The sequence below is a fragment of the Dendroctonus ponderosae genome, unplaced genomic scaffold (genome assembly GCF_020466585.1).
Source record: "Dendroctonus ponderosae isolate FM_Combo_2020 unplaced genomic scaffold, Dpon_F_20191213v2 Dpon_F_20191213_1, whole genome shotgun sequence".
Taxonomy (NCBI): Eukaryota; Metazoa; Arthropoda; class Insecta; order Coleoptera; family Curculionidae; genus Dendroctonus; species Dendroctonus ponderosae.
In genome coordinates, this window is record NW_026017110.1 from 28,662,188 (window position 1) to 28,676,461 (window position 14,274).

At 38.4% G+C, this 14,274-nt stretch overlaps 1 protein-coding gene across 1 annotated transcript; it reads left to right on the forward strand.

The window, feature by feature from the left end:
• Window positions 1-15: 15 nt before the first annotated feature.
• Window positions 16-5,885, forward strand: LOC109535431 (putative pre-mRNA-splicing factor ATP-dependent RNA helicase PRP1). Its single transcript, XM_019901343.2, has 9 exons — window positions 16-919; window positions 1,328-1,735; window positions 2,986-3,332; window positions 3,404-3,866; window positions 4,401-4,675; window positions 4,987-5,109; window positions 5,169-5,359; window positions 5,418-5,580; window positions 5,632-5,885. Exons 1-9 carry the CDS (start codon window positions 870-872, stop codon window positions 5,757-5,759), a joined length of 2,148 nt encoding a protein of 715 aa, XP_019756902.1. The 5' UTR covers window positions 16-869; the 3' UTR covers window positions 5,760-5,885.
• The last annotated feature ends 8,389 nt before the right edge of the window (window positions 5,886-14,274 follow it).

Below are 14,274 nucleotides of genomic sequence, written 5' to 3' on the forward strand. Positions count from 1 at the left end.
CTCTCTGTTAGAAAATCTCTTAAATTGCTCCTTATTTTATAAACACTGTAAAGTTTCATTTATGAAATTCATTATTTCGAGTTCGAACCGAAATCAGACCACTTTTCAAACCGGGTACCTACGCCAAAATCTGTGTAGTGTGTGATCAGAGACAAGTACTTGTCTCTGGTGTGATTATAAAACCGGTGAACGATCCGTTCCCGCGAGATTTGGCAAGAGAAGCTTGTTCTACTGCCGTTGCGTGATGGGATCACTCGATCGCGTTCAAGAATACCAATATTCGCTTCACGAGAGAACCACGCCCTTCTTTCTCATGCGATCGCCGTTCCCAGTTTCGAGAATTAGGCTCCAGTGGTACTCTGTAATCTGTGGTAGCAATTAGCATGCACATAGAAGTAAGGTGTAAATTAATAAGATGCCCATGCTAGCATGGAGAGAATGCGATGCTATGGCATACGGATGCCGGAGCTGACAAATTCTTAGAGAGGACTACAAGTTTTAAAGGATAACTCCCGAAAACTCGTAGTACCAAAAAGGGGGTTTTTTAGTTGGTAAGAATCCAACACTACCCAGGGTTCGGAACACTGGGTGTCTTCGCGACGATTTTTATTCATCCAGCCGCCGGGCAAACAAAAAAAAAAAAAATTAATCCCATTTTGCAACTGCGTGAACAAACGTCACTTCTGACAGCCGTCATTCAAGTTGTTATGGTGGAATGCTGTTAATGTTTGGTGGTATTCGCAAATATTAATTTTTTAACAAATTTGCCCTGTTATTAAGTATTTAGTTGAGTGCTTTGCTGTGGAATTAATTCCGGACAGTTGGTTTGATCCCGTTCATCTCCTAACAGCGTTAAATCGACCGAACCAATGTCGAAGCGTCGAATAGAAGTGCTTGATCCCTTTATCAAGAAAAAACGGTTAGTGAATTGACTAATTTGTTAATTTCAGCTCCGGTTGCGACCAGTTTTACTTGGAAACTTACAGAAAGCAACTTGCCAAATGCACATGTTACTTGTTCGGGCAGTTTTTGTACCCTAACCTCAGATTGGGACTTTCACTGTATTTGCATGTTTCCACTGAATGTCTATTAAATGTATCAGTTCCATGCGGGGACGCAGTTTGTACGATGCGTCTTGGGGTGGAGAAATTGGTTCTAAAAGAACTACTTAAATATGCATGTTGTTGGACTGTATTCGATCAAAAAACTTAAAAGTTACTCCTTTAAATTATGCAGAACATCCAAAGTCCCACACATTGTAGCAGCTGCAAAGCAACTATCAATATTCACATATCTTAGATATAAATCAGACATTTATTGATTTCAGAGAGGAGAAGGGTATTCCTACAGCAATCACCTACACTCAAGTGGCCGCTACCCCTATGAATCCCTACAACAACCTGCCCTACACTCAACGCTACCATGAACTCTACCGCAAACGAATCGGGCTTCCGGTTTTCGAGTATCGACAGGATTTCATGCGACTTTTGTCCGACAATCAGTGTATCGTCCTGGTGGGTGAGACTGGCTCCGGAAAAACCACCCAAATCCCCCAATGGTGCGTCGAGTACGCGATGAAAATCGGCCAAAAAGGAGTCTGTTGCACACAACCTCGAAGGGTGGCAGCCATGTCCGTGGCCCAGAGAGTCTCCGAGGAAATGGATGTCGCTTTAGGACAGGAAGTCGGCTACAGTATTCGATTTGAGGACTGTTCATCGGCCAAAACTGTATTAAAGTAGGTGGTTTTTGTTCGTTTGTGAGTATGTGCAAAGCAAGACCGGGAACAAGAGTTGCATGATCTGAGTTTTGCAGCAATAGTCTTCCCAGTTTTAATTAAGTAAAATTGAGTACAATTATTTCACCAATTCAACTGAAAAAACCGGAAATGTTTTCACCAAACAACACCACTAGGTATTTGCACGTTTCACTGCAGTTTGAAATGAAATCTATTTAATCCTGTTGATTTGAGCCTCTTTCTGAGTGTCGTGTAAGCAACACTGAAAAGTCTTCTGAGTCTCCTTCTTTAACATTGAGCCACTAATTTACCAAAAAATCAGCAAAAATCTGCCATAACTCACATTTAAGCCTCACTTGAGCTTTTAGGAACAAGTCGCGTTATTTGAGTCTCTGCAGCATTTTGCTGAGTGCACTTGTTGCAAAGCAATGTTTATTGCCAAATAACGCAAAACTTCAGCTTGTAAAGGTTAGCTATTTATTAGAGCTCTAAAGTCGCATCAGTTGTGTAGTTTGTAGCCAGAGACTTTTGAAGCATCAACGGAACAAAAATCAGCAGAAATTAAGAAATTCTGTGTTGGCTTAACTGAGAAGGATTTCTGCGCTTTTTCCTGTACTATTAACGCCTTGAGCGGTAAGCAAAGCATTTGAGCCTGAACTCGTTTTTAGGCCAAATCGCGTCGTCTAAGCCGCTGCAACTTGCGTCGGAACATTTCTGAAGTTTTCTGATTTACTTGATATAAAAGAACGGCAAATTTACCATTGATTTGGGAAAATTTTACGAAACAATCTACTTCTGAGGATTTAGCGACGAATTACGGCGCGTAATTGGTGTTTCCGTGCGTAGTTAAAGGTAAAAAAAACCGATTCAATCGATCCAAATGTCGTTATTGGCTTGAACGTGGTTTTCTCGGCAAATGTAGTCGAAATAGAAAAATTGAATTTGGTTTTTTTATTCAGTTCTCTTTCGCAATGTTAATGTGGTTCAGGCGACAATTTTTCTCATTGAGGTTTGACTGTTTTACATAATGTGCATATAACATACTTTTTCCTTAACTTATACTAGAATTTAACGGTAAAAGTTAATAAATATTAAAACAAATATTGGGACCAACTAGCCGCCGGCTTAGGTAGTCTTGAAGAGAAGGAAATACATCTGGAACTTGAAAAAACTCTTGGTCTTGCTTGATTGCTCAACAATGTTTAAGTGTCCGTAAGTTACAGTTCTCTAAGGAAAAAGTTCTATTTCAGATACATGACCGACGGTATGTTGCTGCGCGAAGGAATGAGCGATCCGATGTTAGACGCCTACCAATGTATCCTTCTGGATGAGGCGCACGAAAGAACGCTGGCTACCGACATTCTGATGGGCGTCCTTAAGGAAGTGATCAAGCAACGTACAGACTTGAAGCTGGTCATTATGTCCGCTACTTTGGACGCTGGCAAGTTCCAACAGTACTTCGACAATGCGCCCCTGATGAACGTCCCTGGACGGACACATCCGGTTGAAATATTTTACACTCCAGAGCCGGAAAGAGACTATCTGGAGGCGGCCATTAGAACGGTCATACAGATCCACATGTGTGAGGAAATAGCGGGTAAGGCCCAGATTCGAATTCTTATTTTGTGATTATTGGGCATTACAGGATTTGTTTGTTGCTGTTTTCAGGCGACGTGCTGCTGTTCCTAACGGGTCAAGAAGAGATCGAAGTGGCCTGTAAACGCATCAAGCGCGAAATCGATAATCTCGGCCCGGAAGTGGGCGAACTAAAATGCATCCCACTATACTCCACATTGCCGCCGAATCTTCAGCAGCGCATCTTTGAAGATGCGCCACCCAGCAAGGCAAACGGTGCCATTGGACGGAAAGTCGTGGTTTCCACCAACATCGCCGAAACTTCTCTAACTATTGACGGCGTCGTCTTCGTGATAGATCCCGGTTTTGCTAAACAGAAGGTTTACAATCCGAGGATTCGTGTCGAGTCGTTGCTGGTGTCTCCCATCAGCAAAGCATCCGCTCAGCAACGAGCCGGACGTGCCGGCCGAACCAAACCTGGCAAATGTTTCAGGTTGTACACGGAAAAGGCATTCAAGAATGAGATGCAGGACAATACTTACCCGGAAATTTTGCGGTAAGGAGAAGAAAACATTTGAACTGTTTAAAGTTGGTAATTCTCAGGAATGTTTCTGAACTCATAACTTGGGTAGTACCAGTTAGGATTTTTTGCGAAAATGCCGTTTTTGACCGAACACAAGGAGCAATTGAAGAGATCAGGATATGGGTTTTTTTTTACGCGTTCGACCAGTTTTCTTCTCGTTTGGTGGAGCCGGCAGTAGTCATAAAAAGCGTGTACTCTTCCACAACAAATTTTGACCAAAAAATGGCAAGTGAGTTTTTTGTCGCAAATTGAACGAGGGCTTCAAAAATGGTTGGCGTAACATTTTTTTTCTTTAAAAACATTGAGATCATTACCCATTACTATGCGGGCCAATAATGAACATAAAATTCTTCTTAAAACGCACCAAATTACCCCCGCATCTGGGAAACAAATCAATTGCGGACAATACAAATCATAAACAAACTGCTATTTTTTGCTGTAGAATCACTGCTTGAAATTGGTCGGTTATTTGCAAACACCCTGCATAAACAAATCGCTTCATTCCAGATCAAACTTGGGTTCTGTGGTGCTTCAACTGAAGAAACTGGGCATAGACGATCTCGTCCACTTCGATTTTATGGATCCGCCAGCGCCCGAGACTCTAATGCGCGCTTTAGAGCTGCTCAATTATCTGGCTGCTTTGGATGACGATGGAAACTTGACCGACTTGGGCGCCGTTATGGCTGAGTTTCCTTTGGACCCGCAACTGGCCAAAATGCTGATCGCCAGTTGCAACCACAACTGCTCTAATGAAATATTGTCAATAACAGCCATGTTATCAGGTATTTAACAGTTTCCCGTTAATTATCAGTTCAAACTGGTGAAAATCGATCGATGGCTTAAAGCTACGAAATTTCGGGTAGTCAATTAAATTTAATGAGTCGTCTATTTCAAAAGAGCTACATTTCAAGCAGACGAGTTTAACTTGTTAGTTGTTATGCACATTTGAGACTTTTTCTAACGCGTATCGTGTTTAAATGAGCGCGACACGTGCTGGAAAGGTCCTGATTAAGGATAGCTCTGTAGGATTGATTTGAAAGCGAGCACAACTATATCTGTTGGATACGGGCGCGCGCCCCGCTCCAATATTTAGTCCCACAGTGTTTCGTCAGACCCAACGAGGCGAAGAAGGCTGCTGATGATGCCAAGATGCGCTTTGCCCACATCGATGGTGACCACCTAACATTGCTGAATGTTTATCACGCTTTCAAGCAAAGTGAGTCATTAAACGATTTGCCTCAGTTTAACTCTTCTATCGCAACTCGGCTGTTTTAGGTATGGAGGATCCTCAATGGTGTTACGACAACTTCGTGAATTATCGGTCCCTAAAGTCTGCAGACAATGTTCGGCAGCAATTATCGCGAATTATGGACCGTTTCCACCTGAAAAGAACATCCACCGATTTCACGAGCAAAGATTATTATATTAACATCCGCAAAGCTCTAGTCAACGGCTTTTTCATGCAGGTCAGCTATTTACCCTTTGAGTTACGCAACGTCTGCAAATAAACCGATTGGTTTTAAGGTGGCGCACTTAGAGAGGACCGGCCACTATTTAACAATAAAAGATAACCAGATTGTCCAACTGCACCCGTCGACCTGTTTGGATCACAAGCCAGAATGGGTAATCTACAATGAGTTCGTGTTAACCACGAAAAACTACATTAGAACTGTGACGGATATTAAGCGTAAGTTTCCAACTGTGAGGCTTGATCGGAAATTAACTGTATATGTTTTAGCGGATTGGCTATTGAAAATCGCCCCCCAGTACTACGACTTGAATAACTTCCCGCAGTGCGAAGCCAAGCGGCAGCTGGAAATTCTGCAAAACCGGCTCGAGTCCCGGCAGTTCCAGCAAGGTTTTTAGTCATTGTTTCGATTCCGGTTTATTAAATTTTTAAATAAGACTTATATAGTTGATACTGCAGCCAGATTTGGATTTTTCAATTGAAGCACTGGTCTAGGTGGTTGATAAACAATATTATTTCTTTGACCTTTTGTGTTTTTTTTTCGAGAAAATTCTCCTATATTTACCCTATTTAGCTGCTTGGTGAGACACATTCTATAGGAATTCAGTTTTCAATATAATGTGGCTTTTGTACTTGAAGCTTCACATTTTTTTTTGTTCACCCCTAAATAAAGAATCGGAATGGGAAATTGAATCAGAATTGAAAAAAAAGCAACTAAATATTGAGAAAACTCGGTTCAAAAGTTAATTTCCTACTAGATCAAACTTAAAAAGAAAGTTGAACATTTCTTCAAAGCTTGCAAAAAATGCCCCTACGTGAGTAAAAAAAATCGTTAAAGTTTGGGAAACCAGATATTTTTTTGTACATATACAGGGTGGTTGTTCAATTGAATTCAAACAGATTTGTTGCAAAAAGAGTACCAGGAAATGTTTTCTTGCTCTTGAAGCAAATAAAACATCCGTTGTTGCTTAATAGGTCATCAATAGCACTTTTGGACATAACCGAAATTAATCGTTTTGGGAGAAATATAATTTTTTCCTCCAACTCAACCATGACAGCTTCTCCAAATGATGTATTAATTTTACGAATGTTTATAACTTTATACCATTTATTTAGAATCATTTCATCCGGTTTCATTTTAGGTTTTAGTTCACAGCTTGCAATAGAATAACTCGTTCCATTTTTAATTATTATTTTAATGTACCACACACAACAGAAGATTACTATATTAAGTTAATCATATCTACGATATTTATACCATTTGTACAATAATTTGATAATAAGCACATAGGCGTACAAAAAGAAACTTATCCTACGAATGAGTATGGAAACTGCTGCTGCTGCTAGTGACTGTGGTTAGGTAAGGTAACTGCACGTATTATCGGCACCTTAAGAGTCCACCCAACGTTTGACAGTGTTAAAAAAAGTAATACAAATAGTTAAGGTTTTAAAAATGTAGCAGACATATCAAATGATATTTAATGTATCATAGTAAAAACACATTTTTTATAGCAAATATAAAAAAATTAAAGCACATAAACTGGATATAATCCAACATGCATCTGTTATCGGCACCTCACAATGAAACGTGTCCCTATTATCGACACCTGCAAGTAGGTATTATCGGCACGTTAAAAGGCTGGATATATTTCAGATCGTACAACATCGGTATTAATATAAAAATAGGCAAAAGTACTTAAGTTTCTATTGAACAGTTTGTAGTACCAATTCACTAATAACTTAGTTCTGAAATTCTGAAATTTCTTCTATGATGAAGAGTGAGCTCTTTTGTTTTTTGACGTAGGTGTTCTAATTTTCCTTACTATTTCTGATTTATCATAGACCAGAATATCTGCTTTTTCTGGCCAAAACCAAATTATTCCTTTTTTTGCATATGCGTGACTTCAAGTTGAAGGCAGCCATCTTCATTCTGTAGTCCAATTATCTCACCCGGATAATGCTCATAATTATACCTAGCTATAACAAAGTCTTTTAATTTGTATTCCTAGCCATTTTCTAGGCCAACTACTGACGTAGTAAAGTAGTCAGATTCTCAACAGTCTTACACTTGTTTTTCGTTTTTTCAATTTGCTTTCTTTTTCTCCTCCTGTTTTTTCAATTTGCGTTTTTCTTCTTCGCGTTTCTTTTCTTCTTTCGATCTGAAATATTGTTGCCACTGGGACGATGTGGCCACTGCCGGTACTTTTTCTTTTAGCTTCCTTTTCACAGTTACAGACTTATTTCGTTCAGGCCACAGCAGAGATTTTTTAAGAGGAGTAAGAACTTGAGTGTCTGAATGTTCAGTTGAAATAACTGCTGCCCCCTAAGTTTGAGTTATATTGTTCAGACTTTCCATATCACTATTTGATGGTTTTTCAGCGGTACAACTAGGAGGTGTTATTAATAGGAGTTTATCTTCAAGAGAACGTAGATCCGATGAGATTAAAATGTCAACGGTACAACTTGGTGGTGTTTCTGATGAAAGAACATCTTCAGAAGCACAAAAATCCGATGCGGTAGACGATTCTAAAATTTGTTTTGCAGAGGATAAGATTGTAGGAGTTCTACCGCCCAGCTTCACGTTCGTGTCCTCAATAACACTAAGAGCATCGAACTGTGAATTAGTTGTATTATCTAAATCATTGGCTTTTTCCATATACTTTTCAACTTTACTCACAACTGTGTTAGTTTCACATAATATCACAGGATGATTTGGATCATGGTCTGTACTGACTGGTGTAACATTGAAAACATCGTCTATATCTACAAGTATTGGAAAAGAAGAGTTATTTAAATCAAACATTCCTGTAATATCTAACTCGTTGTCTGTTGTTTCAGGAATGTCGATAATAGATTTTCATTCAGCGGATTGAGAATGTCGATTCTGGATAGGAGATGTGGGAGGCACTTCCTTTGTAACTCGGAGTTTAATATTCCTCCATAGAAAAAATAAGCTAGTGTCTTCAGTTGGTCCATCCCAATTTTCTCCAGAAGATTTAATCATCGTTAACGTCTCGTTCGAAATTTGAGATTCTAATAATTTTATAAATCCTTCTGAAAACTCTTCCTCTTTTTGGTGTCCAATAGTTGTTTTTATTGCATTTGCCGGCGATGTGTTAAAGTATTTCGAAAATTTCATATTTTCTACATTGAAAGGTACAAGCCCACACGATCTAAATCATTTTTAATGACGTCAGGAATTTTTTCCATTTTGTGTAAAGTTGTTTCCAATATGGATGCAAATTTCTCTCTGCTCAATTTGTGTCCGTTATTTTGCATACGCCAACAGTAAACACTCTTCTTCCATTCCATCTTCAAAGGCCTAAAAACAGCGACGTCTATTGGTTGAAGAATATGGGTGGCGTTGGGACATAAAGCGACTAGAATTATGTTATTTTTGGTACAGAATTCACTCAAGGCCAGAGTAAGATGTGAGGAATGTCCATCCAAAAATAATATGACGGGAAATTCAATTTTTTCGGCTACCAACCACGGAATAAATATATTTGCAATATACTCGAAGAAAGTTTCACCGGTCATCCATCCGTTATCACTTCAACCAATGCGCCAACTGCGTGGAACATTTTCAGCAATGGACTTAGGGATTCTCTTGTAGCTATAAACAACCATTGGAGGAGGAATTAGCCCAGATGCACTACAAGTGACTAGAGTTGTTATACACTCTTTTTCGTCATTATTTACAAATGAATAAACAGTTTTGTCGCCTTTTCGTACTAGAACTTTGTCGTCTTTTGGGCTGAGAAAAAATGCGGTCTCATCACAATTGTATACACGGCTTGGATCTGACGTAATTTCAAAACTGTTGATGCTATCAAGATAAGTTCCTACTTCGTTAAACCATTGTCTTATTCGATTTTCTGTCAAATTTGATCGGCCATTGCTTAGATTCTGCGAGACACGTTGTGCTAGTCTTGGATGCCTTGCCATAAAGCCCTCACACCATCGTCGTCCCGGCCGTCCGCTCGCAAAATTATTTGGCCTTTGTAAATTTTTTACTAATATCTGAACGCTATCCAATAATTGATTTTTGGTTCCAAGAAATCCACACCTAGCTATATGAATAAGCCAGTTTTCAAGAAGGGTTTCTTCTTCTTCCGTTAGAACCATTTCTGGACCACTTTTTTTTCCCATTATAGTTCTTCCTTTAACCTTATCTTGAAGAGTCTCTCGGGGAATATCATAAGTTTTGCTGGCAGCTTTTGTCAATTGTTCATTGCTGTAATGCAACCTCTGCCGCTTACTTGCATGCATTTTAATACCTATAACGAAAGATGACCTATTAGCGACACAGGTTTGCACTTATTTTCGGCACGTTAGTTCTACCTAAAATAACTATTTTTCGATCAACAAAATATGGTGCCGGAAATAGGTCCTGTTTTAATTTGAAATGTTCGCTACCGTTTACAGTATTACCGTTCACAATATTAGTTACCGTTCACAATCTCTAAAACGCAATCCTATTGGTTGTGACGTCTCTGGTCATATAAATGGAGGATTGTTTACGTTCTGTGCATAGTGTTTAGTTGTGTGGTTGTGTTTCATTAATTAGTTTGTGGATTTAAATAATTTAYAGTTTGTGTTAAACTAAAAAATGGCCTCAGAGGGATTCCTTCAAGCGTCACCAAATAATTTACCATGTGTACATATTTTTATGGTGTCCGAATTTWWAAAAAAMGACAAAAGCTTTAATTAAGCCAAATTTAAGGGTGTCAAAGCAGCAGCGTAAGCAAAAATCCGTAAATTCATTATTAGTTACTCTCTCCCTAATATACTAATTTGTCTGCATTGGTTCAAATTAGGTAAATAATATATAGAATTTCACTTGTTCAACCACTTAACCTATACACATCGCTGCTTTCAAAATAAAACGAACTCTTAAATTTGTATTTTGGGCATCACGAGAACAATATTGTTGGGAAATGAGTAAATAAAATCTATTTGTCTCTATCGCGCCAATCACCGAAGTAAGTCTAGAGGGTGCTATGATAATTTTGTTTTAAGGTGGTTTGTTTTGTTTGTAGTAACTAAAAACATTCAGAAATATATATGTTGTAATTTGCCGATAATCGGGTTTTCATTCGTCGGTTGGGTGCAATCATATGCTTAAGTCGGTATTGGGAGTGCTGTTCCGAATCGGGATCGCGCACACGAAGAAAAATTTATAAATACATTCCACTTTAACGGAATCCGGTTCGAAGGACCAAATATGGTGGTATCGGATATGTGGAATTGAAACGCGAGGGTTCTTTGTGCAATGTACAAGGTATTTAATTTGCCCAGAACACAAAGTACGATCGAAGGCATATTCTATCTGCCTCATCATTAGCTTTTTGTTCGTACTTTCATTAAAATGATCCTCGCAACAAAAAATGATTGATTGCATTGATTTTGATTTAGGAACATCACGGCTAGCTGCTTTGAACCATAAAAACTTTACGTGCATAATCATGAGGAACGGTTAGAAAGAGTTGGTTTGGATCACTTATTGAGGTATTCTTGTATCCTGGCACAAAACACCATTTATTTTGTGATCTATACATGTCACTAATTTTCATTATGCGAGATAAAAATAATAATCAATGAAATAATGATAATCACAATAACTTAAATAATAAAACAAAGCTGCGAAAGCAACAAAATAAACACGAGACACTCTGTTGATATGACCTGCTACGTCACAATCGGGATAGGCAACCGACGATACGGATTCGGCGTTTTTGGCGGAAAATATCTGATTTGAATTTAAATTCGCTTTAAAATTATTTCGGAGACTTTTTTGGTCAAAAAAATTATATCAGGGTAATGTTTGCCATAACTACTTTCCATATATCAACATAAAAAAAGTGAAAACACCCGATTGTTTTTTGTGGGCTAAAGTTTCGGCGGGCTGGTCTGTACAGTTCTTCTACAATTTTAACTTTTTCGGTATTGCTGCTCAGCTCCATAGTAATTGTTATTTGTGTGAATTTCGAATTGAATTGAAGTGAATACAATAAACCATGGAATTTATTGACTTGTTGTTGTTGTCTTAGTAGTAGACTTATTGACAGCTTGCAGTTTACTTCTTTCCAGTTCCATATTTTCTTCTGCAATTTCATCACCAGTTGGAGGTATGAGTTGCGAATAATTTTCTTCAACTTTAGTCAATATTTAATAATTTTTATGTCACTTCTAATAAATAGTTTTGTTGTAAATATTGCATCATCAACATATTTTTTAGTAGCCATATGCTTAGCAGCTGTGGGTGGATCTCTTGAGATGAATGCATTTATTTCATTTAATTTCTTGTTAATCGATTTTGTCGTATTGTGTATTAATTTTGCTTGCTAATGGAAAAATATTTGCTTGTTCTAGTTGATTTATCTTTCGTATATTATTTTCCGATGACATTTTTAGAGTTGTATCAGTGTATTGTTTCGTAGCACAATCTAAAGGTTTTATTGGATCTTGTTGGCACTGCTACCAGTTTCGAACATTGATGATAATGATGATGATGATGAGGAAGTACATCTAAACTTATCGATAGACATTTTTCAAATAATAATTTATTCAATTAATCACAACTAATATATAATTTTTGCTTCGCGTAATTTATCTTCAATGGCTCGTATCTCGTTTAAGTGAATAATTGTTTCCAGCTTTTGAAGACGCATGTAATAAAGCTAGCTAAACGTTCAACTAACTCATTAGAATGACCCCAATAAATATACCATTGGTTTTTTGTTATACGTATTAATCAAATTGCCTCCTTTTTTAAATTTTTCCTTTTTAAGCGGTGGTTTTTATCAAAAATTGTTTTATTAATATTTTTGTATTTCCAGGACTTATTTCCTGAAATTTGTTTCGTCGCATCGTAATTTCGAAAGGCTGCATTAGATATCAAAATTATACAGGATGGGTTTTTAGTGCGATAGAGTCTATAATTTCCGATGGTGTTGAACTTTCGAAAATGTGTTTCATATATAAAAGTTGTTGATGCATAAAGTGCGCACATTTTTAAAATTTTTATTTATTTATTTAAATTTTAAAATCTTATATGATACAGAGTGTCTCAGAAAAGCCAGGCAAGATCAAAGTGTATTTTTTTAAATAGAACTATCCATTTTTCATTAGCTCATGAAATACAGCTTGAAAGCCGCATATCCATCGTAAATTGTTTTTTCTTTCTTGCGACGTTGATAGATTATCGCCATTTTAGTAGAATTTTGCCAAAAAAAATACGTCGTTCTAATCACCACAGGTCCGTTAAGAATTCTATTGAACCAAAATATCAATACATTGTACAGGGTGTTAACAATGTGGACTTTTGTTTTTTCAAATGGAAGTTCCTGTATATTAGTACGTCATTAGATAGACAATTTACAAAGTTTTAAATTTGCAATTACACTTTAAGCTGTGAAATCAACCGTTTTCAAATTATAAATTATTTTATTTAAAAATTTCAAAAAGTTGTTACATTTTGTAAGGTGGCTAAGTGGAAGGAAACAGACATATTTTTTTTTCGCAAAAACTATGAATGATGCAAGATTTAACAAAGAGGACAAACGTCTCACAAGAGGTTTAGTGTATCAAGTGAAAAGAAACAGTTGATTCCAACTACCTACCAGCCAGGTCGGATGGCAGCACACCCGACAAACCGCAACCTAAGCGGCCGTGTGTGGGAACTTCCGCAAGGGGCGCGATTTCCGGGATTAAGATGGCCATAGCGGCGCTCGGACATCCCGAGAAAAACTTTTCTCCTGAGCAGGGAGAACTCATAAAGAGGCACCTGCTTGAGAGAATCGATGAACTGCAACCAGGGACGACGAATACTAAGTTTCGTTCCACAAATTTTAGTCACATTTTTTCTCCAGGTTGCATCTACGTGCCAAGTACAGAACAGCCTTTTTTCAGGCACCAAATACATTAACATATGCATTAAAATAATCATCCCCCAGGTGGTATATATAGGATATAGAAAATCTTATTGCTGATTGGTTGCCAGTCATGATACGTCAACGGTACCATTATGCCGTGTGCTGGGGCTATCCGCTTGTGCTTCGGCCGCTCTCAGTGAGTGTATGCTAAAGACTTCATTAGATGTCGGTCTAATTCAGGAACCATATGTCTATAAGGGGAGAATTGGAAGATTGGGAACTTCAGAGGACAAATAGTCTACTGCCAATCTGAAGAAAACCCACGTACATGTATTCTCATAAGGAATACAGTTAGAGCTATACCGTTATGGGAACACGCGAATCTGCTATCCACGAGTTGGTGCAGAGGGCACAAACCTCATTAGAGCGTAAAGAAATTGCTCTGGCGGCTTTTTTGGACATAGAGGGAGCCTTTGAGAATACCTCTTTTCAGTCAATCGTCAGAGCGGTGAAAAATCGTGGAGTGCAGCCTTCAATATGTGAATGGATCTAAAACATGCTGAGCTGCAGAACAGTTACCGTCGAACTCAATGAAGTCAGCGTGGAAGCGCGGGTTGCCGGTGGGTGTCGGCAGAGAGGAGTTTTGTCGCCTCTGCTGTGAAGCCTGGTGGTGGACCGGCTCCTGTCGTCTCCTGAGGGGAAGGGGGTATACCCACTGGGATATGCGGATGATGTCTCCATTGTTGGACAGGGAAAGTTTGGAGACACTGTATCATCATTGATGCAGCAGGCGCTAAACATCACCGCGCAATGGTCTAACACGGAAGAGCTGAAAATTGGCCCATCCAAGACATCTATTATCGCTTTCACAAGGAAGAGAGAGCCCTAATGTCTATATATGGAAACAAAATACACATGTCTAACACTGTTAAATATCTTGGGGTAACCCTGGATAAGAAGCTGTTGTTTAAAGAACATGTGAAACAGAAAAAAAACAAGGCAATCAGGGCTTTATGGACCTGCAAACGCACTTTTG

Bases quoted from the DNA above. Each gene is read 5' to 3' on its own strand.
- LOC109535431 (XM_019901343.2), top strand. From the start codon at position 870: ATGTCGAAGCGTCGAATAGAAGTGCTTGATCCCTTTATCAAGAAAAAA. The intron at 5,110-5,168 runs GTGAGTCATTAA...CGGCTGTTTTAG, and splicing joins TTATCACGCTTTCAAGCAAA to GTATGGAGGATCCTCAATGG. The intron at 5,360-5,417 runs GTCAGCTATTTA...ATTGGTTTTAAG, and splicing joins TCAACGGCTTTTTCATGCAG to GTGGCGCACTTAGAGAGGAC.